We start from the raw sequence: 25,795 nt of genomic DNA on the forward strand, positions 1-25,795 counted from the left end.
TCCTTTGCACAGCGAGTCCTGGACGACTTGCAGACCGCCTCTGGCCGGAGTACGCCTGCGGATGTTTCTGCCTCCCCGATCCAGCTGAGTAAAGCCCAGCTTCTGGAAGCCAGCGCCGGTGTCGACACAAAGGATCAATCCCCCGCAAGAGATACCGAAGACATGTTTGCGGCAGACTACCACGACGAGGGGCAGTCCCATGTGGTCGAGCTGGCTGTGGCCAACGTTAACCGCAAGGTTCCGAACGATAACGACCTTGACGATATGTTTGCTGACCACGACATCCTCGACGACCACGGAGCCACGCATATTCTGGAATCTGCACCGGTGATGCGCACCGCAAACAACCCGGCCCTGACTGACAACTGGGACGATCACGAAGGATACTACAGTAAGCCCTATCCAGATGGATATACACAGCGACTTGCTCGGGTGCATGGACTTTGGTCCAGGAGCTACATGGTCGGCGCCAGCGGCCTTGGTCCTGACACAGCCCACTACTGACGTTCTCATTGTCTTGACAGAGAGCATTCTCGGCGAGGTTCTGGACGAGCGCTACCACGTGTACAGTCACCTCGGCAAAGGCGTCTTCAGCACGGTCGTCAAGGCCCGAGACCAGAAAGACAATGATCGCGACGTTGCTATAAAGATTATTCGCAACAACGACACAATGTAAGCATCGTTGGCGGACGTCCCGGCGCAGCACCCAAATTGCTATGCCAGGCCCGCGCGACTCTGCTCGCAGTGCGTTTAGAGACTGTAGGTGACAGACCGTCGCTGCCCCCGAGCCTCCCCTCCTAACAACTGCCTGTCCCGCCAGGTATCGCGCCGGAAAACGTGAGATGAAGATCCTCAATCAGCTGCAGGAATCGGACCCGGACGACAAGAAGCACGTCATCCGCATGCTTCGACATTTTGAGCACAAGGGCCATCTGTGTCTTGTGTTCGAGTCGCTTAGGTACTGTCACCGTTCTCGATGCACCGATGGTTGGGCGCCTCGCCGTTTCATCTCGCTTGCTCCTTGTGTCGCCCTGTACTGATAAAGCTTGCTCGCGTATGTCCCCGTAGCATGAACCTCCGCGAGGTACTCAAGAAATTCGGAAAGGACGTAGGCATCAACATCAAGGCCGTTCAAATCTACACCAAACAGCTGTTCTTTGCCCTCTCGCTGCTGAAGAAGTGCAACATTCTGCACGCCGACATCAAGCCAGACAACATCCTGGTGAACGAGTCCAAGACGGTGCTCAAGCTGTGTGACTTGGGCTCGGCGTCAGACATCGCCGAGAACGAAATCACGCCATATCTCGTCAGCCGGTTCTACCGCGCTCCTGAAATCAGTGAGTGTCCACCGCAATCGAACGTGGGTGAATGATTGCAGCGGCTGCGGGACGCTATCCATGACTGCTAACCTCGATGCCGTTTCACAGTCTTGGGCGTGCCATACGATCCAGCCATTGACGTCTGGTCGGTGGGTTGCTCGTTGTATGAGCTCTACACGGGCAAGATCCTGTTTCCCGGACGCACAAACAACCAAATGCTGCGCCTGATGATGGATCTGAAGGGCAAGTTCCAGCATAAAATGATCCGGAAGGGCAAGTTTGCGGAGAACCACTTTGATTTCTCGGATCTGTCGTTCCTGCAAGCCGAAGTGGACAAGATCAGCGGCAAGGTAAGCGCCAGGCTCTTTTTGCGGCTGTGTCGATGTGATGGAGTGCGCAGGCGGCCGTGTTGGTGCTGTGGCCGCTCTCGCTGTTGGCGGCTCGTGAGCTAATGGCGTGGCTGCCTTCAGGATGTTGTCAAGAAGGTGGTGATCACCAAGGCCACCCGCGACCTTCGTGCCCGTCTCCTCGCCTCAGAGGATGTCTCCAAGATGTCCGAAGACGAACACAAGCTAGTCAATCTGTTTGTTGACTTTTTGGACAAGTGCCTCAATCTGAACCCCGAGAAGCGACTGTCCGTCAAGGAGGCGCTGGCCCACCCGTTCATCGCCAACAAGTAACTACCCCCGGCTCCTTTTGCCCCGCCGCGCGTGTTGATGCTGGCTGGGTGTCTAAGACGACTATGCCGCTCGTTTGTTCCGCTCAGCTCACTTTTGGATAATACAGCCGTGTATTGCAAACATGGATAGAAATGGAGGCGATGAGATCGTGCTCGGTACAGGCAATGGTGGGTCCGGCTCGAGGTCCGACATCAAGTCACGCCGGACCTGATCGTCGATTGATTTGGAGGCGGGGCGGGATACTGCTTCAGAGCCATGCAGCGACCATCTCGCGGGAGCGGTCCCACACATTCTTGGCCAGACGGGGATCCTTGGCCTTCTCAGCCCACTCCTCTTCGCGGTCGACCGAATAGTACTTGCCGGACTCGTTGGATTCGACCACCAGCTTGGCCATAAAGCCGCCACTGCGCTCGATTGTGCTGACGCGAGGCCACAGATACTTGAGCAGTTTATGGACGAAGACACCGAGCAGGACCTGGCGGGTCTTGGAATAGCCGCGCAGAAGATCGGTAGGGACGAATCCGGGATCGTAAACGGATATGAGGACGTTCTTGAGGATCCCGGTGCTTGCAAGCCGATAGCCCGTGATGGCATTCAGCAGCTTGGAGTTGGTGTATGCCCGCTCTTCGTCAAACCTTGCAGGTGGCTCGGCCAAGATGGCGGGATCAAGGGTCTCCTCGAGATTGGGGAAGCGCATGGCCGAAATGTTCTTGGGGTTGATGGTGAAGGAGCTGACGATGACAAGACGGGTGGGCTGACCCAGTTGCGAAGCGGTCGAGGTCAGTAAATCCGACAGCAGCTGAATGAGGAGAAAGTGGCCCAGATGGTTGGTGGCAAAGGTGAGTTCGTAGCCCTGGGCGCTTTGCTCGTACTTGGTTGGGACAATGCCGGCATTGCAGATCAGGCCGTCGAGTCGTCGGTACTGGGCGCGGAACTCTTGGGCAAACACCTTGACTGCGTCGAGGGAGGACAGCTCCAGCTTCATGGCAAACACCTGGCTGTTGCCCGTTGCGGCTTGAATTTCTTGGCAGACTTGCTTGCTCTTCTCCATGCTTCGTGCAGCAATGACAACAATATGGTTGGGCGATCGGGCAATCTCGAGCACGGCGCCCTTGCCAATACCGCTGTTGCCGCCGGTGACCAGAAAAACCTTGGCCGAGGAGTCGAGATGGGCAGACGAGGACTGGGACATGACGGACGGAGGGCGGGTTGGATATTGAAGCGAGGTGGATGTGCCGAATCTGGTGCAGTGGACGAAGGTGAGCTGGGGCTCGTTACTGGGAGGGGGCTTGTGGTGACCGGGAACTGGGTGCGGGAACTGGGTGCGGGAACGCGGGCTGATATACTTGGGGCCATTTGTCACATTCGTGACGAGGCGCGGCCGGAACAACGGATGATCCTGCCGGATGAACAGGAGGCACCGCGGCTGATTCACGACTGTCAAGGATCGACCCAAACAAGGCTGATGTGAGAATGCCGCCCTGACCAATATCACTCCCGTCCCTGGCGCAACCTGCGACGTGACCGGTTGCGATTGGCAGGGAAGTCCGGAGCATATTCCAGCAGGGCGTCATGGGCAGCCACCCCGAATGCGTCGAAAGGCCTATGCTGTTCTGAGCCAGGTAAACCGCTCTTCAGCATCGTAAACCCACACTCGTCCATCACTCATCTTGGCCAAGCGGTGCACCCATGAGCGCCATCCGTCGCTGCACTGCGATGCCACAATCCAGGGCGACTGCGGAGACCGGAAATCGACTCGGTGTCATCGCTTAATGCCCGGCGAGGCGATCCCCTGGACTTCAAATGGGAACAGACTACATGTCCAAATGGATGGATGTGTCCCGGTTCTACAGAATATGGTCGGTCTAGCTGATGCTGAGTGCAGCCACTGCGTCAAAGCGGAGACGATGTAGCACATTTCTCGGCGAGGCCTCAGTGGTGGAGATTGGGTGATTGGACAGGGAGTGGCTCACGGAGTGGACTGCAATATCCTCGGCCAGCGAGGGAGGACTCAACAATCGACGTCCATATATGCTCGATCAGACCCTCGTTCGACCGGGGAACTGAGCGTGCTCAAACTTGCCCTTGCCTGCGTCGCATACGGAGCCTCACAGCCCGGAGAGCGCCAACGCCCCTCCCCAGGCTTCCGATTCTCCTGAGCCCGTCAGTACCACCCCGAGAGAGCGGAAAATGGAGGACGCTGCGAACCTCGCGCCGGCTCAGCCAGGAGCCGAGGCCAATCTCCTCTCGCGTCTAACTGCAATGGATGACTACGAGTTCGATAATTACGCAGACTCTGAGCTGCTCAAGCTCAAGGAAGAGCTTATCATCAAAAATGACATGATGGAGAACGAAAACAAGCTATTTGAGTCGTACTGGAACCGAGTTAATCCCGGCAACGGCGGCCCAGGCGCGACAGGGACCGTTGACGAGGAACTCCAGGATGCTGGTGGAGGGATGCAGCAGCAGCAGATGCGCCAAAAGAAGAAAAAGGGCGAGAAGCAGAAAGAAATCGAAAAGCGGCTCTTGCTGACGCCCGAGCAAAAGTCGGAGATCGCCACACGAGAGCTGGAGGAGCTCCGAGATGAGATCGAGAAGCAGAAGGAGGAGTGGGCCAAGGTGCTGGACAGCTACAAGGCCGAGATGGAGGAGGTCGAAATTCGCATTGGCGACACCAAGAAAGCCCTCTATGAATACAAACGTGATATCGTCGGGCAGGCAGTCAATTCCCGGACAGGCAAAGTTATGGCCGAGCGGGTGCTGCGATACTACGAGGACAAAATCCGAGCAAAGGTACGGTTGTATGAACGATCCGATCCACCATCTACGCTGTATTCTGGCCAATTTCCTGTATGGGAGCAGCAAAATAGCTGCGGCGACGGTGTCCGTCGTGTAAATGCGTTGATGAGCACAGCCAGCCATGCTGAGCCGGACATAATATTTTTACCCGACACCTGGACGGCCCCGATATCATATGAACACACATGCTGCAGGATGCAATCATTGAGAAGGTGCGCCTCAAGAATGCAACGCTCAAGGTTCAGAAAAACAAGCTACATCTTCAGCTCAAGCAGAAAGAAGAAATGGGCGAAGTTCTTCATGCGATCGATTTCGACCAGCTTCAAATCGAAAACAAACAGTATCTGACAAAGATCGAGGAACGAAATGCCGAGCTCCTCAAGTTGAAGATGACGGCTGGAAATACAGTGCAAATTCTGAACTTTTACAAGGTACATACAGGAAAAGTGCGGCGCATTCTGCGATCGGGCTCGGGTGCGCTGCAAACCGGCACACACATCAGGCAAAGTACCCGCAGGTAGCCGAGACTGCCGGGGTACACAAATACTACCATTATAGATGGAGCACATATGATAAGAGGCAATCGTTGCCTAAAGAGCGAGCGACAGTTGGCTTCGCTGATCCGGTGCAACAACAAGACACTCATCACTTTGCTATCGCATATATCTCCTCGCTCAACCAGAAAAAGCTACAGAACATCACTACCGAGTCTGAGACGCTTCGAACGGAAATCAGCCAGCGTAGGGACCTGCTGGACAAGCTGCGGTCTGAAGCCAAGCTCGTCAACTTTGAAAAGCGGAAGGCCACGCGAATTAACGACACACTAAAGAAACAAATCGAAGAGTTTCGCGTTCCGCATGTACGCTTCATAATCATCTCTGCGACTGACGACGGAGCTCCCTGCGAGAGAAAGCTGGTCCGGAAGTGGCCCGCGGGTGTCGATCCATTGTAACATACCTTGTGTCATCTAGGTCATGGAGTACGTCCACAAGCAGGCTGAGCGGTACGAACTACAGAAGAAGCTCAAGAGCTGGGAGCGCAAGGTCGAAATCGGCACGATGCAAGCAGCTAGGCAAGTAAAACGAGAGTTATTCCATGCTGGAGGGCAAATTGGAGACTTCTTTGGGCCTCTGGCTCGAAACTTGGCGATATTCCGTGGTTGGTCTGTATGTGTGAACCAATATGATATGACTGAATATCTGGCCAAAATAGAGTCAAGAAGATGTGGCAACACATGTGTCTCAGCAAGTCACAAAAACAAGCCAACCCGCTTCCGCGCATCACACAACAGGCCGAGAAATCACAGTTGTTCATTTAGTGCTTGCTCATATAATTGGACATGTCGATTTTGCTTTGTCTGGATCTAGTTCACATCATCAATCGCACGACAACAATCTACCACGCCCTCGATATCGTCGTTGCTGGACTGCACGGGAGCAAACGGATGGAAAACATGTGCAGGGTTGTCCGTATTCAAGGTGTCAGAGAGCGGTCCATCAGGCTTGCCCGCCAGCCGACAGCATCGCGGAAAGCAATTGGTATCTCTGGCGGACCTGCATCGGTCTGTTGGATTGGGAGTGGCTCATTCGGCCCAGCAAGACGCTCAGTCCGTCTCATGGGAACCTGCGAGATCTTGATCCAGCGTTGCATTCGCCCTCGATCTGCGAGATCTTGATCCAGCGTTGGATTCCCCGAGGCACTTGCAGCAGCTGTTCCCATCGATGGCGACAAGCCTCGGACAGCGCCAGGATGAGCAAATCATGTGCCGTGCTGATGATCCACGCCGACCCAGAAGCCAGCTCTTGCTGCCATCTGCCCATCTGCCCATCTGCCCATCTGCCCATCTGCCCATCTGCCCATCTGCCCATCTGCCCATCTGCCCATCACGAACAACGTCTCGGCCATGGCCCATCGGCTGCTCTCTCGGCGAGAGCACGAGCCCATGCATCCGCTGGGGTTCTCGCGCCAGACAACAGAATGCCCACTCTTGCTCGCCCAGCTCTCGCTCTCGCAGATCCTCAAAGCCCATCGCGGCTGCGTCAACACCCTGGCCTGGTCAGACTCGGGCCGGCATCTGATCTCTGGATCCGACGACCTGCATCTCTGTCTCTGGGAATACTCGCCCGGCCCGGCGCCGGCGCCGCCGCCTGAGCGAGAGAATGCTCGGACGCCGATGCAGCCGATGCAGCCGATGCAGCCGATGCAGCCGGCGTCTGCCCAGCGCGGCAGCAGGTTGCTGACCCGATTCCACACCGGCCACTCTGCCAATATCTTTGGAGCCAAGTTTATCCCTGGAACCGGAGACTCGGTCGTCGTGAGCGTCGCCGGCGACTCGCAGGTTCGGGTCCATGACATTTCTCTGGCTCCACATCGCGAGCAAGGAAGCGTCCGCAACGTCTATCGATGCCACACCAGCAGGGTCAAGCGGGTGGTCGTCAACCACGACTCCCCGCACTGTCCACTGACATGCTCCGAAGACGGAACCGTCCGCCAGTTCGATGTCCGGGTCAAGCACGAGTGCACACCCAGATCGGCCTGTCGCCATGTGGTTGTCGACTACCAGAGCTTTGGCATCCATCTCAACAGCCTCTCGCTCAACCCGGCCAACTCCAACTATATTGTCTGTGCCGGCGGCCACCCCGAAGCCTTCCTGCACGATCTGCGGATGCCGCAGCGAGCCGTGGCGACCTTCCGAGCGACCTCGGACAACATCCGCAACGACTCGGACATCACCTCCTGTCAGTTCTCCAAGTCGGGCGATGAGCTGCTGCTGAGCTACTCGCAGGACCTCGTCTATCTGTTTGACATTCGCTCGGGCCTGCAGACCCGGGCGGGCCCGGACGAGTCCAGGGTCGAGATGAGCGAGGGAATGGATCTGGCGCAGCTGGCCAAGGCCCAGGTCGAGGTCCAGGCCCTGGTCGACCGAGCTGCTGATCTGTTGGGGCAGATGCGATACCAAGAGGCCCTGCTCGAGATTGACCGCATCAAGGACGTCTGGACCCTGTGGGATCTGCGACCGGTTGTCGATGCGTGCTGCCACCGGAACTGTGCCCGGATCTATCTGAGGTGGTTCCTCGACCTCGGCAACCGGGACGGCAACCAGAACAGCAACCGGGACGGCAACCAGAGCAGCAACCAGAGCAACCGGGACGACGCTGCGGCCCTGGCCAGCTCGGACCCAAGACACTCTGGCGAGTCGCCGCTGAAGCGAATCAAGATATTCAACTGCCAAGAGGATCCTGCCGTCGCGGCACACCGCGAGCATCTGCTGCAGCAAGCGCTGGTGCAGTCCCGCTGTGCCTTGGAGAAGCGCAAGCATCAATGCATGGGCCATCTGCTGCGAGCAGCCAGCGAGTGGGCGCTGGCACTCTTCTCAACCACAGACACCTCTGAACAAACCATCGAGCGCCTCCAAGATGCCGAGGCAACGCTTCGCCAAGCCAAATGGCCCGCGAGGACCTCGGGCGATCGCCAGGCCTTTGTCGAGTGCTTGGATGGCATCCTGCTCTCTGAGCGCGCAGGATCGATCGAACTGTGGAGTCGCTGGGGCCAGCGATGGATCCAGGCTCTGGAACCGGTCGAGCTGATCGGAGCCTTCCGTGCGGACGACAGTCAACACAGCGGACAGGAGGAGGCCGCAGGTTCAAGTGCAAGTGCAAGTGCAGGTGCAGGTGCAAGCGCAAGTGCAAGTGCAAGTGCAGGTGCAAGTGCAGGTGCAAGTCGACGCCGCAGTCCGCACAAGCAAAGGCAGCCGCATGAGCATGGCAGTCTGAAGCAGAGACATGGATCGGATGCCTCTTCAGCAGCACAGGCCGCTGAGGGGCCGGCTGAGCGGCCCGGGCGGCCCGAGAGCGATGCCGACATGGAATCGGTCGGCGAGAGCGACGACATGGTCGAGGACTCTGAAGGCAGCGGCCCTGGCGACTCTGACACCTCCGAAGGCTCCGATGAACCCAATGGCTCTGACACCTCCGAAGGCTCTGACGACTCTGACGACTCTGATAGCGACGATGGGATGTGGAGGACCACGCACTCGCTTGGCAAGAGCGATCCAGATGCGTCAGAGGTGTGGCCGCATCTGACCAACGTGAAGCCATCGAGGGTCTTCAAGGTATGGCACCGAATGACGACTCTGGCGATCCGATGGCATGTGGCGGCCGAGTCTGCGGTGGGATGGTGTGTCGGGCCATGCGATGTGCTGATCGTGCCACATCCACTCGATGCCACTCGATGCCACTCGATGCCACCACAGGGACATCAAAGTTGTCGGGTAAGCGGACAGGATCGATTGATGTGTTGTGTCGCACGGCCATGCGCACTTTTGATGGGACGGCTCATGTGCGGATGGCTCACGTGCGGATGGCTCATGTGCGGCTCTCCTTCTCGACCGGGATCGGCCTGGCTCTGCACAGACGACCAAGGGTAAGTTGGCCTGCTGCCGACAGGCGATTCGTCGACCGGGAGGTTGCTTCCCGTCGGCCGTGCCTCAAGTTGCTTGTGTCGCTGATGACTGGGGTCTCCCACGACATCTGCCGATGACTGGGGTCTCCCACGACATCTGCCGATGACTGGGGTCTCCCACGACATCTGCCGATGACCGGGGTTTCCCACGATATCCGCTGATGGCCTGTGCCTCGCGCAACCCTGTCCTGACCAGATGTCAACTTTTATGGAGCATCGGATCGATACGTGGTCTCGGGATCGGACGACGGATACGCCTTCATCTGGGACAAGAGGAGCACCAGGCTCGTGCAGCTGCTTGCAGGCGACTCGGAGGTCGTCAATGTCATCCAGGGCCATCCGCACGCTCCCGTCATAGCCGTCAGCGGCATCGACAGCACCATCAAGATCTTTGAGCCCATCTACCCAAACAACCGGCTGTGGAGCTTGGACATGGATGCCTTGGAGGCGGCCCAGCAGGAGGCGGGACTGGCGACGGGCAGCTGGCTTCCAGACTCCCACCTGAACCGAGACGTGCAGCCCCGTCCGTCCTCAAAGCTGTTTCCCGTGAACTGCTGTTTGCAGTACTCGAAGCGGCTGGACACGGACTCGGTGGGCGACCACGGCTCGTCCTCGGATGGGGTCGAGTCGGAAACGACACCCGCTCAGTTCCCGCCAACCGACGTCACCACTACCCCGGCGCTGCCGCCGAGCTCGTCGCTCATGAGCCAAGCATCCCGGATCTGCTCGGAAAACATCGGCTTTATTGGACACCGCCTCTACCGCCGCCGACAGTCGTCGACCTTTGCTGCGATCCAGAGGCTGTTGCTCTATGGCTCCATCTTTCACGCTCACAGCAGCAACATCGACGACGCCTCCGACAGCCACAACGACAGCGACGAAGGCCAAGAAAGCTGTCCGGTGCAATGAGCAGCAAAGCACGGGGAACTGGGTGCTGGTGTGCACGCAGGGGATCGAGAAGATCGGAAAGCCAAGAGCGAGACTCATTCTCCCTCGCCAAGTTGCGTTGGTGACTGAGACGGACGAAGGTTTGGTGAATGAGACGGACGAAGGTTTGGTGACCGAGACGGACGAAGGTTTGGTGACCGAGACGGACGAAGGTTTGGTGACCGAGACGGACGAAGGTTTGGTGACCGAGACGGACGAAGGTTTGGTGACCGAGACGGACGAAGGTTTGGTGACCGAGACGGACGAAGGTTTGGTGACCGAGACGGACGAAGGTTTGGTGACCGAGACGGACGAAGGTTTGGTGAATGAGACCGACGAAGGACAGTCCCAAACCATGTTGTGCAAACGAGCAAGACACGGCCTTTCTCTGTGTGGGCAACAGTGACAAGAGCGATCGGGTCACTTTCCAGCGGGCGGCAGGGGACCATGTCGTCACTGTGCTCTCCCTCGCCCGCATCGCTGCAATCGACCGAGGACAAACAAGTGAAACCAGCGGGTTGTGGCCGGCTGTCATTCACATCGAGAAGTCTCGTCGACTGTGTTGGCTGACGCCATCTGGGGGCCACCAGGCTGATGATGGCCCTCGATGTTCATTCGGTCATTGAGCTGGCATGTCGTCCACTGAGGTGATGTGAACATGTGGAAAGGGCAGGCCGTGACCATCTGCAGCCTCGATTGGAACCTGTGGGTGTGGTGGACATCTCCGAGGCGGCCAGTGTGGATGCTCGGCAATCGATTGTATATGGCAGTAATATTAGACGACTTGCGCGTTCAAACGAGAAAATGGACACTGTTTTACCCATATTGATTATCTTATTGCCTGGTGCATTCGCTCTGAGGATTAGAATCCAAGAGAGCGGTGGATGGTGACGGGCTTTGGATGATTTGACGAGGACATGTATTCCGTTACCCGAACACAGAGGCCAACCTCCCCTATGCCACAGCGCCCCTGTCTCTCCTTTCTAACACTGTATATAATGCCAGGGATCAACTATGGCAGATTCTTGACCACAAAGACAGTGTCGTTGGTGTCTACCAAATCAAATCCCTTGCAGTTTGTGTACACATACGGAAAGTCGTGCTCGTTGTTCAGGTGGTCACTGCTTGAGTGGTGCGAGACCTTGGCGCCACCACGGTAGAGGCCCAGCGGGATGTAGTCGCGATCGAGCAGGTAGTGCATCAGCTGCACATACTGCCTTTGGTGGAACTGCGGCGGAACAGGCATGGAGATGATGCGGCTCGAGAGTTGATTGAGGATCTCGATCACATAGGGACGGAAATACGACTGGCACAGCAGCGCGTGAGCAAAGTGGGAGGTCGTCACCATGCCAGCCGCAAAGAACTTGTCAAAGTGATAAACCGGAAAGGGTGAGATGCCGTATTCGGTACTCTCGGCCTCCTCAAGCAGCTTTTGTAGATAAACCGTTGTCAGGGGCGCCTCGCTTCGCGACTCGGTTTGCTCAATGGGCTTGTATGCGTCCTCGTCCTCCAGGTCACCCTCCGACTCCTCGTCGTTGTGGTGGTCCTGTTGGGCCTGCTCAACCGTCAGAGGAAGCTTTTCGATATCCTTGTCCTTGGTAGGAGACAGCTTTGCCTGCCGTGTCGATGGCTTCGGGGTTTTACGGGGACCCTTGGGCAAAACATCGGCGTTGGTCTCGGCGGTGAACTGAATCAAGTTCTGTAGCAGTGTCGGCGTTTCGACGCCCTCAGTTCTCAGTTTCATGTACATCTGCAGACGATCGGAGACCCCAAGGGAGCAGTTATTCAAGATGAACTTCATCTGGAGGAACTTTTCATCCCACTGAAGCTCTCTGGTTGTAAAGTACTTGACGTTCTGGCCGTTTGCCAGCTCAACGATGAATGGGGTGTTGGGCCATTCCTTGTGTTTCCAAATACGGAGTACCGGGCCATCGGAATCAGAATCCATCATATCGAGTTTGGAGAATGGAGTGTCATTCTATTAGTGCCCGTTTGACCGAAAAATGGAATGTATCAGCATCGCATCGCATAAAAGCTCAGGGAAGCTCACCTTGTCGATCATCTTGATTATGAAGATTGCATTTGCATCAGGCAGGGTGCGGCTCGCACTCTCTCCCTCCTGGGAGTTGATGGTCGTCGCTGACGATAGGATCACGATCTGGCGACACGTCTCGATGCTAGCTTCGACCAGACTCGTTCGCTTGAGTGGCGTGCCGGCCACCAAATGGAGATTCGAAAACGTCGCCATGGTGTCCTTCCAGATGCCGACGGAAACATCTGGCATCTTGTCCAATATGCATACCACAGGGACCTCGCGCTGGCTTTCAATGTTGCTCGAGCGAATCCCCTTCACAAAGTGACGGAGGCCGCGGGACGAAACTGATCCGCAAAGTATAATGTGGTCCCGGAAGCAAATCTTGGAGGTCACTGGAGCAGCTTCGCCTTCGACGGAATCAGAAACAGGCTCCTCGTCAATATGGGTCTCGGTGCTGGGCTTGTTCGACTGCGTGGCTTTGTCGACCGACTCTTCGCTGGGCTGCTTGAAGAGCTCCTCTATGTCGGCCTCAATGTCTTTCGCCTTGTCCTTTTTATCTATGGTGCTTGTGTCGAGCGACTCTTTGAATTGGATGCAGATTCTCAAGATCATCTCCTCGCCGCCCTCGGCAATGCAGAAGATGATGTCGTCACCGCGCAGTACCGTGTCTCCGCTGGGACTGATGGCGATGTTGTAGCTGGTGCTATGCATCAGAGCAAACAGAATGACTCCAAAGGAGTCGTAGACCGCACGAACAGCCTGTCGGAAAGGGACGCCGCTAAAGCCCTTGGGACAGCGAAAGGCGTGTAGCTGGTGCATAGCTCCGTAGTGGTATTCCTTCATCCAACCGATCTCTGCGTTTCGCGTGGGCTGATAAGTCTGTATCAAGTTGAGCAGAAGCGTCAAGAAGCCCGGAACAAGACAGGTTCGAGAGAGTAATGTCATCTTGAACTCTTCAAGGCTGAGCACACGGTCGCAGCCGCAGTGCTCAGAGAGATCTCTGGCGGCGATGTCTTGCACCTGGGCAAAGATAGGCAGACCGGGAAATGCGTTCTTGGCGACCAGGGCACTCATCAGAATCGACGCATCGGCACCGCGAGTTGCCGATACCTCGTCGTCCTCGTCGTTGTTTTTGAGTGCCTCGTGGTCGACATTGAACAAGAAAAGGCCCGTGGCATTGACTGCACGGCTCCTTCTCAAATCAAAGAGCGAGAGCGAGCTGCCATTGAGATAGCTGACTCGATTGCGATAGAAGGGATTGCGCAGTATCTGTCTCATCTCGAGCGAAGGCTCGGAGCAGGTGAGAATGACAACATTTCCGCTCGGATCCTGGGCAAAGAACTCGCGGCAAAAGTCAGCAACACCGGCGATGGTGATTGTGCCCGAGATTATGACGTGGCGATGCTGGGAGCCGCTGCTCGTGTACTTTGCACGCTGATAGACGCTTGTCGAATTGTAAATTTCCGAGAGCTTGGCTGTCTGCAGGGGCACAAACACAATCACGAAGATGATCAACACCATCACTAAGACCCTCGACGAGGTCGATGATGGCGTCAAGTCACCAAACCCAATGGTACTGCGCGGAAGATATATGGCGCGTTAATGACAGCAAACCGGGTTGCGGTCCTGGATCACCAGCGCTGCAAAACGTCGTTCTTTCGGAAAGCCGCCGCAATGCTGATGCAGATTAGAAGAAGCCTGCTGCCACAGGATATGGAACGGCCCAAGTCCCAAGAATGTTGTAATGATACTCACCTAAATGTCACCTGGGCGACACAGACATATGGGCGATGGGTTAGTACGGGCTCCAAGCCAAGTTCGCACGTCAACGGGTCGAGCAGACCACCATATACAACAATAATCCCTCGCTCGCTTCACATTCACTCTGCATTCACTCTGTATTCATTCACTTTGCATTCACTCTGCATTCACTCCCCATTCAATTTTAATGCGCTTCCCACCCCTTCCCTTGATGATCCGGCGCATGCCAACCTACCATGATATAGTACAAGCTGTCGTGCCAGTTCGTGAGCGAGGGTGGGGTCGGCCGTGTGATGGTGGTCTCGAATGCGTTGATCGCTGAGGCCGAGAGAAAGACAAAGTTGATGAAAGTGAGGGCGAGGATGGTCAACTCGCGGCGCTCCTCCGTCTCGGAGAACGAAAGGAGTCGATATGTCCTCAAGATCCTGGACGCTCGGAGGATGCGGAGGAGCCCGAGATACCAAATATACAGTCCATCTGCCGAGGCCTCCTCATCCGAGACGTTTTGGCTGAGCATGAACACGTATATGAACGGAGGGATGATCGAAATCAGGTCGATGAGAGACGACAGATTGAAGTAAAACTTGAGACGGTCCTCGGCAGCATAAAATGAAAGTATGTAGTCGGACAAGAAGATGCTTGCCAAGGCGACATCAAAGTACTTGACGCTGTAACGCTCGGTCTTGTCAATCGCGTATGTTAACAACACGTAGTTGCAGATGGCGGCGATCGTGCAAATGACCTGGAAAACCATCCACATGCGAGCGTAGCGCGAGTTATTGAACCAGCGGCGGATGGCCTCGGGCGAATACTTGTCCGACCATGATTTTTGAGTCTTCTTGCGCAGCCCAAGCAGATAGGCCTCGAAGGGAGCGATAGACTTTTCGAGAGACTGGGGTAGTCTGGAGCTTGCTTTTGGGGCGTTGCGAATCTCCCGCATTTGCTTGCGCTTGATGCGTTCCTGTTCTTTGCGGATGGTGCGGATGCCGGACAGATTGCTGTAGTTGCGATGGAAACTCAATCCGAGCTCGGCAAGCGGGTCGCTGAGCAGGTCGTCATCTGGAGCACGGCGTGGAATGAGTATCACAGCAATGAGGAACACGACGCAAGTAGCCGAACATGAGATGATTCAGCTCGTGTCGGCGACTATAGAAAATGTGATGCTGCCGCGACACCCCTCTCGCACTCGGCAGAAACCTCTGGCGACCAAGACCAAGCGCTCCTTTGCTCTGCCATGCCGCTGGACGGTACGTACCATATCCGTATCGCTTGGCCTGGTAGATTCTATATGCATAGTTTATGAGCCGGCCGGCGATAATCATCAGCGGAATGCATACAAATGGCGCCCAGAGCACAATGTTGTAGAGACGCGATTTTTGCTGAATATCCTCATCGGTCGCAGTGCTGTTCATTGAATCGACGAGCGTGCCGACGGTTTGGTTGAGGACATTGTTCCACGGCGTCTGTGTTCCGTTTGGATCGAGAGAGCTTGAGCCAGACATGGTTTGGAGACGAGCGAGCAGCCAGCACGGCAACGCAGGGGGGGGTGTTGCTCGAAGCCAATTCAAGTCGCAAGATGAAGCCGAAAGCAAGCAAGCAGGCAGCCGGCCTCGCCCATTCCCGGCCGACCTGTGCCCACAGATAAATCGCCGTCCTGGTCGTGCACAGTGCCGACCCAATCATGGCGGCGTCTGGTCGACATCTCCCGCAGGGTGCCGATCATGCACATCCGATCGCGTGGCCCGGATCGCAGGGGTGGTGGGGCAAGGGCATGCCGGGGTTAGGGCTGGCGGAATACTCCGACCCAACAAGGCGCCAGCGGACAGGCTCCGACACATCACAGCACCGTCCGGCATCCTCGCATCCTCGCATCCTCGCAAGCCCTCGCATCTCCGTCTCCACATTCCCTATATCTCCATCTCCACATATCCCCATCCCTGCCGCCGTCGCCGAGACACACTTGCCCCTCTGAGATCCAGCCCCCTTGCCGCGCTTTGCATCCAAAAGCACCCCATCATCCGCCAATGGATTCTCTGGTGAACGATTACCAGCAGCTGACCAAACGTCAGAAGCGCATCCGCTCTGAGGCAACCCAGAGCATCGACTCGCTCATATCGACTCTCACCGCCACTAAAAGCGCTCTTCAGAGCCAAGCGACTCCCGGGAGCCACGTCTTGCCCAAACAGGCCCAGCTTCTTTCCCAGAGCGCCAAGAGCACGGCAGCCCAGCTCTCGGAGCAAAACAAAGAGTTCTACTCGGCCCTCGGCAAGTTCAGCAAAGCCCTCGACAAAAAGTTCAAGCTCGACCTGGACACGGTTTGGGATCCTCGAGCCCTCGATGGTCCCGAGCGATATGGGATGCTCAACCAGACCATCGCGAACCATTTCATTCGCGAGGGCCAGTTTGCCGTCCTGGACACTTTCCTGGATGAGTCGGCCATGCCGCGCGACGGCTTTGACTCCTTCAAGGAGAAATTCAGCGAGATGTTCACTATTCTGGAGGACCTCAAGGCAAAGCGCTCGCTGGACTCTGCCATCCGATGGGCAGTCGCCCATTCCAGCGAGCTTTGGAGGATCGGCAGCCATCTCGAGTTCTCGCTGTGTCGTCTCCAGTTCATCACGCTCCTGCTTGACCAAAAGCCGGCCTTGGCCCTGGACTATGCCAAGGCCACCTTTCCAAAGTTCACGAAGGGATACATGAAAGGTGGGCCGCGCCGGATCGTCTGTCTTATCGCGGTTGGCTGGCGCTGAACCGGGACGGAGTCGCAGCCGGTGCTTGATGCTCATGCTGACAAAGTTGAGCCGTCGTTGCTGTCTCCGCCCTGGAGCAGTGGTAATCTGGCACGAATGCACTGAGTGCGTGTCGCTGACACTTCCCCTTTATGACCTATGGCATCGGCGCTGCTCTCGATATCAATATCGCAATGTGTATTGCGATCTTCATTGCTATGGTCATTCCGAATATCCTCCCTCACTGTCGGCTGCCGGCCCACTCTCAGAAATCCAACGACTGAGCTGTTCAGTGCTCTTTGCCAAGCGCCTTCACAATTCGCCTTATGCAGATCTGTTGGATCCTAATCATTGGACGGTCATCCAACAACAGTTTACCCGTGATTTTTGCCAGTTGCTGGGCCTATCGTCCGAGTCGCCTCTGTACACCGCCATCAGCGTGGGCACATGCGCACTCCCAGCAATCATCAAAATGTCGTCGATCGTCAAGGAGCGCGCACTGGAATGGACCCAACAGGGCGAACTGCCTGTGGAGATTCCGCTTCTGGATCAGCACCGCTTTCATAGCATCTTTGTGTGCCCCGTATCCAAGGAGCAGGCAACTCCCGAGAACCCGCCGATGATGCTCCAGTGCGGACACGTCCTGACCAAGGAAAGCTTGGTGCGGCTGACCAAGGGCAACCTCAATGCCAAGTTCAAGTGCCCATACTGCCCGTCCGAGAGCACCATTTCGCAAGCCACGCGCATACACTTTTAGTCCATGAATCCCTGTTTTTGCTGCTGCTCCTGGCCGTGGAGCAGTATCCCTACGGAGTGGTCTGTGGGCACTAGAGTGCAGCCCCCAGGGAGATGATAGCACTGGCTATTAAGGATCGAAACTGCTCCCTCGACACCTCCTCCCGATGATAGTGCTTCGCAATCAACGTTGTTCACAGCTCTCCTCGCTCTGTTTGTTCCATCCACTCCTCACTCGACCCGCTCCTCACCATCGTTCGCTTGCTTTGCCATTGGACTCTACCATCGTTATGCCGCAGCTTTGTTGGCGGGCCTTCTCCGCATCGATCAAAACAGATTTATCAAACCTTATAAGATGTCTCTGGAGGGAAACTTTGCTATGCGCCTTTGTCAGATCTCCTTGTGTGCTGGGGTTATTCGCAGAGGGACTGGCTCCATGAAGTGCCCCGAATGAGGATACAGTCATTGGGTGGCACATGGCCACTCGCTGATTCAAGTGTCTCTCAATCTGGCCTCCATGCAGCCACATAGACCGGCCGCCGGTCGGCTTTGTCGGAGAATATTCTCACCCTTGCGTTCTCGGAAGCACCAGCGCAAATATGCAAGAGACTGCACCGAGAGCATCCCTCAAAAAGCGGGAAACACAGCACGCAACTTCGAAGGAGAATGCAGGCTCCGATGACATCAAATCGCCCTCCAAGCCGGGCACACCCACCCTCGCTTCTCGGCCAACATCAAGCAAAGTGCGACGACCCGGCTCCCTCCAACACAGCCGCTCTGTGATATCCTCCAAGCTCGCAGACACCATTCTTGGTGGCACGTCGTACTCCTCCGTGGCCTCGGGCAACCCACCGTTCACTGCGAGCAATCTGTCCGTCAGCAATATTGGAAGCAAGCCTGTACTGCCCGACATCTCGATCAGCAACCTCGCCGGGGGAGATTCTGGGCAGTCAAGCACCCGCAGAACGCCTGCGACCCCACCAAAGCAAGTTCGGCTTCCAGGAGCGGGAGGCATGGTCGTCATTCACACGGGAGATCCGCGCGGCTTTCCACGGAGGAAGTTTGAGCTTTCGCCCGAGCAAGTTACAGAGATCCGGGAAGCGTTCTCACTCTTCGACAGCGACGGCAGCGGGTCAATTAGCGTCAAGGAGTGGCGCATTGCCATGAAGGCATTGGGCTTTGAGCCCACGCGGGAAGAGATGAAGCGCATCATGAAGGAGGTTGACTCGGATGGGAGTGGAACCATCGAGTACAAAGAGTTCCTGGAGCTGATCGAGCGACGGATGGTGAGACTTGGTGTCCTGTAAATGCAGTTTGAAATCAGTGCTGAGGCGAACGTGCATCCTTGGCTGTCTGCAGCGCTATTTGACTGGATATTGACTCTGTGCGATGTCATTTGGGGTCGCGTGCAGGGAGTATCTTACACCGCATTGCATTGCATTGCATGAGGCGCTCGCATATTCATCACGGCTGCGGGCTGCATTTCATTCATGTTAGGCAGAGAAGAGCTCGAGAATGGAGATGACCGAGGTCTTTGGCCTGTTCGATGGACTGCGGGAGGGCAAGCTGAGCATCCATTCCCTGCGCCAGACGGTGGCAAGACTGGGAGAGGACTTTCTGGACTCGGAGTTGAAGGAGATGATTGACGAGGCAGACCGAGACGCCGACGGCGAAGTTACAGTGGACGACTTTATCCGCATCATGAAAAAGACGGTGAGGATTGAAATCTGAGAGCGATGTGCAAGCTCAGTAGTGGATGCGATGGTCTGATTAACTTTGCTCTGGGGCCTCAAACACAGAACATATGGTGATAAAGTGGGAACAAAGAATGTCCGCACAACCCCGAGCATCAAAGTGCCTGTCGGTGGTCCCATAATGGCTTGAAATCCGGCAGGCTTCCACCACGGAGATTCTATGTAATAATAGCGTTATGACAACAGCGATGACAGACGCTTTCACTTTTATTCCTGAAAAACGCTGAAGCCAGCTCGCTTGGAAGGGCCAGAGCCTCCCAGTTGCCATGCGGCACGGAACTGTGACAGAGACGAGCAGCTATGGGGGCCAGCAAATCCTGATTGTGTGTGTGTGTGTCCAGCTGCTCCCGGTTTATCACGTGCGTGGCTGGTTGCTGGCTGGCATCCGCTTTTGATGCCTCGAGATTCTGGTCGAGGCCGAGACCCACAGGCCAAGAGATCTTGAAAAGCCTGCCGACCAGGGCGACCGCCGACCAGCCGACCGACCCCGCTCTGCCTGTGTGTGACCCGTCGTTCCCGCCCGTGTGTCGTGAGCGACTCTCCTGTGCTCTTTTACGTCTCGGACGCATCGCCAAGCACACCGCCGGCCTGATCGCTGTTTGCTGTTTGCTGTGGTGAGCTCAGGTCACCAAGAACGTTCGTTGGCCCGCTGTCCTCACATCGCCCAGAGAAGAGCAATCAGCGCCGACTGGATCTAGTCGCAAAGCACATATCGATTGCCATTGTTCCGTCCTTCACATAGCCAAAAATGTCTTACCAAACATATGCTGACGAAGGTGACTCTCTCCCTCATTTTCGTGAGCGTGCGACTTGAGCGGCTTGGAGGGCTGGTGAGAGGCCAGGTCGTTCTATTGCCGGGATGGCAAAGGGCTGATGTCGGGGCTGTGGAGGTGTGGCTCGAATCTCCTGTATCCACACCTGCGATGCTGGGCTGCCCCGGCACATCTCCAGAATCCGCCATGAAGTGCTGCAGTCCGAGGGCAGTTTGTGCTGGCTGTGATCAGGGCCTCCCTCATGCATTCTCATCGCCCGGCTTGTCCTCCTCCCGTTTCCAATGCCGACAGTGGTCGACGACGAAGAGCTGACCCAGGAAGACTGCTGGGCCGTGATCTCGGCATTCTTCGAGGACAAGGGTCTGGTTCGGCAGCAGCTGGACTCGTTCGATGAGTTTATCGAGAATACCCTCCAGGAGATTGTCGACGAAAACTCGACCCTGGTTTTGCAGAAGGCGCAGCAGCACTCGGGTCTCGAGAACGATGTTACTGTAAGCGGTAGTGGAACAGCTGGGTCGTGATACCGGCTTGGGAGTGTGCTTGTCGCAGCCTTGGCTGCTTCTCTTGCCCACCAAAGGTTTCTGCTGCGTTCAGCTCCTGTATTCTGACGCCTTTGTCGGCCGTCCACCCTCGCCCTCCCAGCGCCAATACATCATCCGATTCGGCCAGATCTATCTCAGCAAGCCACAACAGCAAGAAGCGGACGGCAGTGTCCGCGCCATGTACCCTCACGAAGCCCGTCTGCGCAACCTCACGTAAAGATCGAACCGTCCTGCTGCATCATGGTGGATTCTGAGGGCTGGTGTGCATGGCGAGCACATAGTGACACCATCCGCCGCATCCGACTGCACAGGTATCACGCCCCGATCTACGTGGACATGCGCATGTCCACTCGTACCCTCGACAACTCCATCCCGCACCAGCCTGGAGAACTGACATGGGAGCCCGAGCAGGAGCACGAGCCGATCAAGCAGTTTATCGGAAACGTGCCGTTGATGCTTCGGTCAAAGTTCTGCATTTTGTCGGACCTGGAGGAGCAGGAAATGGCCGATGTCGGAGAATGCCATTACGACATGGTAATGACTGATGCCCGTGTGTCATCGTACTCCAGCGGCTGTGCAGTTGTTCAGCGGACTGCGCTGCAAGATTCCCGTCCGGCGAACCCAACATCGGCATGATCCACAACAGCACTTGGCCCAGTGCCTCGCTCTTTTCATCCAGATTGCCGCGGCGATACAGCCCCTGACCCGTTTCATTTGCCTTTAGGGTGGCTATTTTGTCATCAACGGCTCCGAGAAAGTACTGATTGCTCAGGAGCGAATGGCATCCAATAGCGTCTACGTATTTTCCAAAGCCCAGCCCGCGACATACACCTACAGCTGCGAGATCAAGAGTCAAGTTGAAAAGGGCTCGAAGGTAGCCAGCTCTTTGTTCCTCAAGATGATGTCTCCCAAGAGCAGTGATCGCGGTGTAAGTTGTTTGTACAGTGTCTTTTGGTTGCGTTTCGATAGCCAAAATATCCGGGAAGCAGCGGCATGGCTTCCCTTCAGATTCGTGACTGCGGATTACTGAGGCGCTGGAAAGCATGACGGGCTGTCGGAAGCTCGGATCTGCTCCAAGTCAGAAGCAGTCTGACGTTTGTGCGCTGTGCTCCCCAGTCGACAGGCCAGCCCATTCGCACCTCGCTCCCGTACATCAAGACCGACATTCCCATCATCATTGTCTTCCGTGCCCTCGGTATCGTCTCAGATCAAGATATCCTGCAGCACATCTGCTACGACTTTGAGGACTTCCAGATGCTTGAGCTGCTGAAGCCGTGTATCGAGGAGGCCTTTGTCATCCAGGAGAAAGAGGTGGCTCTGGATTACATTGGAAAGAGAGGCACCACCGTCGGTGTGACTCGTGACCGGCGCATCCGCTACGCCGCCGACATCCTGCAGAAGGAAATGCTGCCGCACGTTGGAACCAAGGCCCACACCGAGACGCGCAAGGCATACTTTTTCGGATACATGATCCACCGTCTGCTGCTAACGGCGCTCGAACGACGTGAGACCGATGATCGTGATCACTTTGGCAAGAAGCGACTGGATCTCGCCGGCCCGCTGCTCGCCGGCCTGTTCAGAATGCTTTTCAAAAAGCTCACCAAAGATGTCAGTCGGTACTTGCAAAAAGTATGTATTCCACTCGTGTGTGTACGGCTCCTTATCCACCCGCTACAAGCACGGCCTCGTCAGCGCTGTGTCGGTTTATAGAAACAGCCGTCTAAGCATCGGTAACCAACGAACTAACACCCAACGAACCGACCCCTCCCTCCCTCCCCACTCCCTCCCCGGGCAATGCACAGACCGTCGAGAGTGGTGCGGAATTCAACATGTCCCTTGCCGTCAAGCCCTCCACCATCACTAGCGGACTCAAGTATTCTCTGGCTACGGGCAACTGGGGCGACCAGAAAAAGTTCATGAGCACCCGTGCCGGTGTCAGCCAGGTTCTGAACCGCTATACATACGCCTCGACGCTGTCGCATCTGCGTCGTCTAAACACGCCAATTGAGCGCTCAGGTACGAACACAGTTGACAGCCTCGAATGTATAGCCGCATGAGCCACTAGCAGCTCTTTGTAGCACATTTGCGGATATTCCTGAACTGACCCTTCAGACAATGTCGGACCTACGCACCGTGTCCCCGACAGGCAAGCTGGCCCGACCGCGTCAGCTACACAACACCCATTGGGGTATGGTCTGCCCTGCCGAGACCCCCGAGGGCCAGGCCTGTGGTCTCGTCAAGAACCTCTCGCTGATGTCATACGTAACGGTCGGCTCGTCCTCTCAGCCGGTTATGGAATTTTTGGAAGAATGGGGAATGGAGAATATCGAAGAAACGCACGGCTCCAGTATGACGGCTGCCACCAAAGTCTTCCTCAACGGCGTGTGGGTTGGCATCCACCGCGATCCTGAAGTGTTATCCTCGTCGCTCAAGGGCCTCCGACGACGACTGGATGTCAAGCCCGAGGTCTCGGTTGTTCGCGACGTCCGTGAGCGCGAGCTTCGGCTCTACACCGACGCTGGCCGCATTTCCCGGCCCCTCTTTGTTGTCGAGGAGGGCAAGCAGCGCCTGATGCTTACCCGCGCGATCGTCCAGGAGCTGAGCGACGTAAGTAGCTGCTGTATTGCTGCGGGAAGTAGCCGTCGAGCCAGCGGTCGAGCCAGCGATCGAGCCGTTTGGACCACCGAGCCATTTGGACTGCCTATGCACTGATGCTGATCCACTGGTCTGTGGGTCCATTGGTCTGTTGATCCGTTGCGACGACTGATCCGCTGTGTCTGCTGCATCCTCGCTAGGCCGGCGAGTTGACATGGTCACGGCTCCTGTCGGATGGATACGTCGAGTACATCGACACCGAGGAAGAGGAGACAACCATGATCTGCATGACCCCCGAGGACTTGGCGGTCTCGCGTCGCCATGCTCTCGGCATCCAGGAGGAAGAGAAAGTCATTGAAATGAGTGCGCGCCTCAAATCCACCAGTCTCTACACCGACACCTGGACGCACTGCGAAATCCACCCCAGTATGATCCTCGGCATTTGCGCCAGCATTATTCCGTTCCCCGATCACAACCAGGTGAGACTGCTGCGGTAGTACCGCATGCTCTGGGGTTTGCGGCTGTCCGTTGGCCTGGTCTGAGCGTTCTCGTCTGGCGGGCCGTCTTGGCAAGTTTCCCTGCAACCACACGGACTGCTTGCCCTTGTGGCCCGAGTGAACGCGCATGCAAATCCACTAACGCCGATCCTGGATGCTGCCAGTCGCCTCGTAATGTCTATCAGTCTGCCATGGGCAAGCAGGCCATGGGCATTTACCTCACCAACTACCAGTACCGTATGGACACCATGGCAAACATTCTGTTCTATCCTCAAAAGCCCCTGGGCACCACCCGCTCGATGGAGTACCTGAAGTTCCGAGAGCTGCCTGCCGGCCAAAACGCCATCGTGGCAATCGCCTGTTACAGTGGATACAACCAGGAAGATTCTTTGATCATGAACCAGAGTTCGATCGATCGCGGGCTTTTCCGGTCCATGTACTATCGTGTGTATCTGGACAACGAGAAAAAGGTTGGCATCCTCAACACCGAAACGTTCGAGAAGCCCTCGCGCGAGACCACGCTGAGACTGCGACATGGTACCTATGAGAAGCTGGACGACGACGGTCTGATCTGCCCGGGCGTGCGCGTCTCGGGCGAGGACATCATCATCGGCAAGGTGAGTCGCCTGTAGCTCTCTTGATGAGCACCGACATCGCAAGTAGAGTTTCAAGCCGCGATGTGAAGGCGTGTATCTGCCGAGCCGGAATATCCCCTGCTACTTTCTCTGGATCTATAGCTCACCGTGAGACTAACGGGCATCTGCCTCTCGCGCTAGACCGTGCCGATCAATGAGGAGTCGCAGGAACTTGGCCAACGCACGATCGCCCACACCAAGCGGGATGCTTCTACGCCTCTCAAGAGCACAGAGACTGGCATCATCGACAGCGTCATGATCACCACCAACAACGACGGTTACAAGTTCGTCAAGGTCCGGGTGCGCTCGGTGCGAGTCCCACAGATGGGCGACAAGTTTGCCTCTCGCCACGGACAGAAGGGTACCGTCGGCATCACCTATCGACAAGAAGACATGCCCTTTACGTGCGAGGGCATTACTCCGGACTTGCTGATCAACCCGCATGCCATTCCCTCGCGCATGACCATCGGTCACTTGGTCGAGTGCCTGATCTCCAAGGTCGGAACCCTGAACGGAGTCGAGGGCGACGCCACGCCGTTCACCGACGTGACGGTCGAGCGAGTCTCCAAGGAGCTGCTTGCCAGAGGCTACCAGAAGCGCGGTCTGGAGGTCCTGTACAATGGCCACACGGGCAAGAAGCAGTCGTGCCAGTTTTTTACTGGTCCGACGTACTACCAGCGGCTCAAGCACATGGTCGACGACAAGATCCACTCGCGCGCCCGTGGCCCCGTGCAGATCTTGACCCGCCAGCCCGTGGAGGGCAGAAGTCGCGATGGTGGACTTCGTTTCGGAGAGATGGAGAGAGACTGTATGATCAGCCACGGCGCCGCTCAATTCCTGAAGGTGAGTCGCTGCATTCGCTCGGCACAGACTGGATGGACTTGCAGGACACTGCACTGTGTCTGGAGTGTGTGCGTGAGCTCCTTAGGGACGCCGGGGTCTGGTTGGGCGGATGGAGCTTCACGGAGGCTCCAGGGCGGCTGCGCTGCCTTCCTTGGTCAGATGTGGTATGCTGATTGCTGCTCGACGCTGCTGTTCCCAGGAGCGTCTATTTGATGCCTCCGATGCCTACCGAGTGCATGTCTGCGACATTTGCGGACTGATGGCCGTCGCCAATCTCAAGAAGAACACCTTTGAGTGCCGCTCCTGCAAGAACAAGACCCAGGTCTCGCAGATTCACATCCCGTATGCCTCCAAGCTGCTCTTCCAGGAGCTCATGGCCATGAACATTGCCCCGCGCCTGATGGTGACGTAATCGGCGAGGAAGATCGGTCTGGACGGCCGAGCATCCGCCTAGTTGATCTAATGGCGCGGACGATTGTCTGAGCAACTGCCTTCATGTTGCTGTGCCCAGATGCCGTTGCTGGCTTGGGACTCGGAGACCAATATAGCAGAGGTCCACGCTCTCCAGCCGAAATGGGAGGGATCGATGGCTTATTTGGCGGCCAGCGAGGGCGGATCACCGGCTGGTTCGTGGAGCTGGAGCTGGAGCTGGAGCTGGAGCTGGAGCTGGTTTGCTCCGTCCGCTACACGATCCCGCATCTCGCCGTGTC

General features: G+C 56.6%; 8 protein-coding genes across 8 annotated transcripts; 6 read left to right on the forward strand and 2 right to left on the reverse strand.

Annotated features, from left to right (window-relative positions):
- Window positions 1-330: 330 nt before the first annotated feature.
- On the forward strand, window positions 331-1,999 carry BJ171DRAFT_422065 (kinase-like domain-containing protein; the record flags this gene model as incomplete). Its single annotated transcript, XM_053107522.1, has 6 exons — window positions 331-391; window positions 525-672; window positions 821-958; window positions 1,069-1,337; window positions 1,428-1,669; window positions 1,790-1,999. The coding sequence occupies 6 exons, from the start codon at window positions 331-333 to the stop codon at window positions 1,997-1,999; spliced, it is 1,068 nt and encodes a 355-aa protein (XP_052968471.1).
- Window positions 2,000-2,104: 105 nt separating this feature from the next.
- BJ171DRAFT_497635 (uncharacterized protein) lies at window positions 2,105-3,249 on the reverse strand. Its single transcript, XM_053110297.1, has one exon. The coding sequence runs from the start codon at window positions 3,189-3,191 to the stop codon at window positions 2,247-2,249; it is 945 nt and encodes a 314-aa protein (XP_052968472.1). The 5' UTR covers window positions 3,192-3,249; the 3' UTR covers window positions 2,105-2,246.
- A 940-nt stretch (window positions 3,250-4,189) lies between these two features.
- BJ171DRAFT_566732 (uncharacterized protein) lies at window positions 4,190-6,203 on the forward strand (the record flags this gene model as incomplete). The annotated part of the gene is made up of 5 exons (XM_053113430.1): window positions 4,190-4,792; window positions 4,993-5,229; window positions 5,481-5,657; window positions 5,770-5,870; window positions 6,011-6,203. 5 exons carry the CDS (start codon window positions 4,190-4,192, stop codon window positions 6,114-6,116), a joined length of 1,224 nt encoding a protein of 407 aa, XP_052968473.1. The 3' UTR covers window positions 6,117-6,203.
- A 2,457-nt stretch (window positions 6,204-8,660) lies between these two features.
- Window positions 8,661-10,592, forward strand: BJ171DRAFT_473401 (uncharacterized protein; the record flags this gene model as incomplete). The annotated part of the gene is made up of 4 exons (XM_053108700.1): window positions 8,661-8,909; window positions 9,211-9,220; window positions 9,456-10,159; window positions 10,209-10,592. The coding sequence occupies 4 exons, from the start codon at window positions 8,661-8,663 to the stop codon at window positions 10,590-10,592; spliced, it is 1,347 nt and encodes a 448-aa protein (XP_052968474.1).
- A 128-nt stretch (window positions 10,593-10,720) lies between these two features.
- BJ171DRAFT_611419 (uncharacterized protein) lies at window positions 10,721-15,484 on the reverse strand (the record flags this gene model as incomplete). Its single annotated transcript, XM_053115276.1, has 5 exons — window positions 10,721-12,164; window positions 12,237-13,797; window positions 13,977-13,987; window positions 14,218-15,041; window positions 15,238-15,484. 5 exons carry the CDS (start codon window positions 15,482-15,484, stop codon window positions 11,199-11,201), a joined length of 3,609 nt encoding a protein of 1,202 aa, XP_052968475.1. The 3' UTR covers window positions 10,721-11,198.
- A 374-nt stretch (window positions 15,485-15,858) lies between these two features.
- Window positions 15,859-17,794, forward strand: BJ171DRAFT_497649 (CTLH/CRA C-terminal to lish motif domain-containing protein). Its single transcript, XM_053110298.1, has 2 exons — window positions 15,859-16,685; window positions 16,981-17,794. Exons 1-2 carry the CDS (start codon window positions 16,007-16,009, stop codon window positions 17,466-17,468), a joined length of 1,167 nt encoding a protein of 388 aa, XP_052968476.1. The 5' UTR covers window positions 15,859-16,006; the 3' UTR covers window positions 17,469-17,794.
- A 334-nt stretch (window positions 17,795-18,128) lies between these two features.
- Window positions 18,129-19,384, forward strand: BJ171DRAFT_440489 (uncharacterized protein). The gene is made up of 3 exons (XM_053108057.1): window positions 18,129-18,732; window positions 18,944-19,159; window positions 19,246-19,384. The coding sequence occupies exons 1-3, from the start codon at window positions 18,460-18,462 to the stop codon at window positions 19,255-19,257; spliced, it is 501 nt and encodes a 166-aa protein (XP_052968477.1). The 5' UTR covers window positions 18,129-18,459; the 3' UTR covers window positions 19,258-19,384.
- A 245-nt stretch (window positions 19,385-19,629) lies between these two features.
- Window positions 19,630-25,652, forward strand: BJ171DRAFT_497653 (DNA-directed RNA polymerase II subunit RPB2). The gene is made up of 12 exons (XM_053110299.1): window positions 19,630-19,976; window positions 20,265-20,464; window positions 20,616-20,728; window positions 20,827-21,049; window positions 21,240-21,443; window positions 21,632-22,144; window positions 22,318-22,531; window positions 22,662-23,122; window positions 23,311-23,589; window positions 23,772-24,224; window positions 24,384-25,085; window positions 25,285-25,652. The coding sequence occupies exons 1-12, from the start codon at window positions 19,949-19,951 to the stop codon at window positions 25,495-25,497; spliced, it is 3,603 nt and encodes a 1,200-aa protein (XP_052968478.1). The 5' UTR covers window positions 19,630-19,948; the 3' UTR covers window positions 25,498-25,652.
- Window positions 25,653-25,795: the final 143 nt, after the last annotated feature.

This window comes from Polychytrium aggregatum (genome assembly GCF_025602895.1).
Source record: "Polychytrium aggregatum strain JEL109 chromosome Unknown BJ171scaffold_11, whole genome shotgun sequence".
Taxonomy (NCBI): Eukaryota; Fungi; Chytridiomycota; class Chytridiomycetes; order Polychytriales; genus Polychytrium; species Polychytrium aggregatum.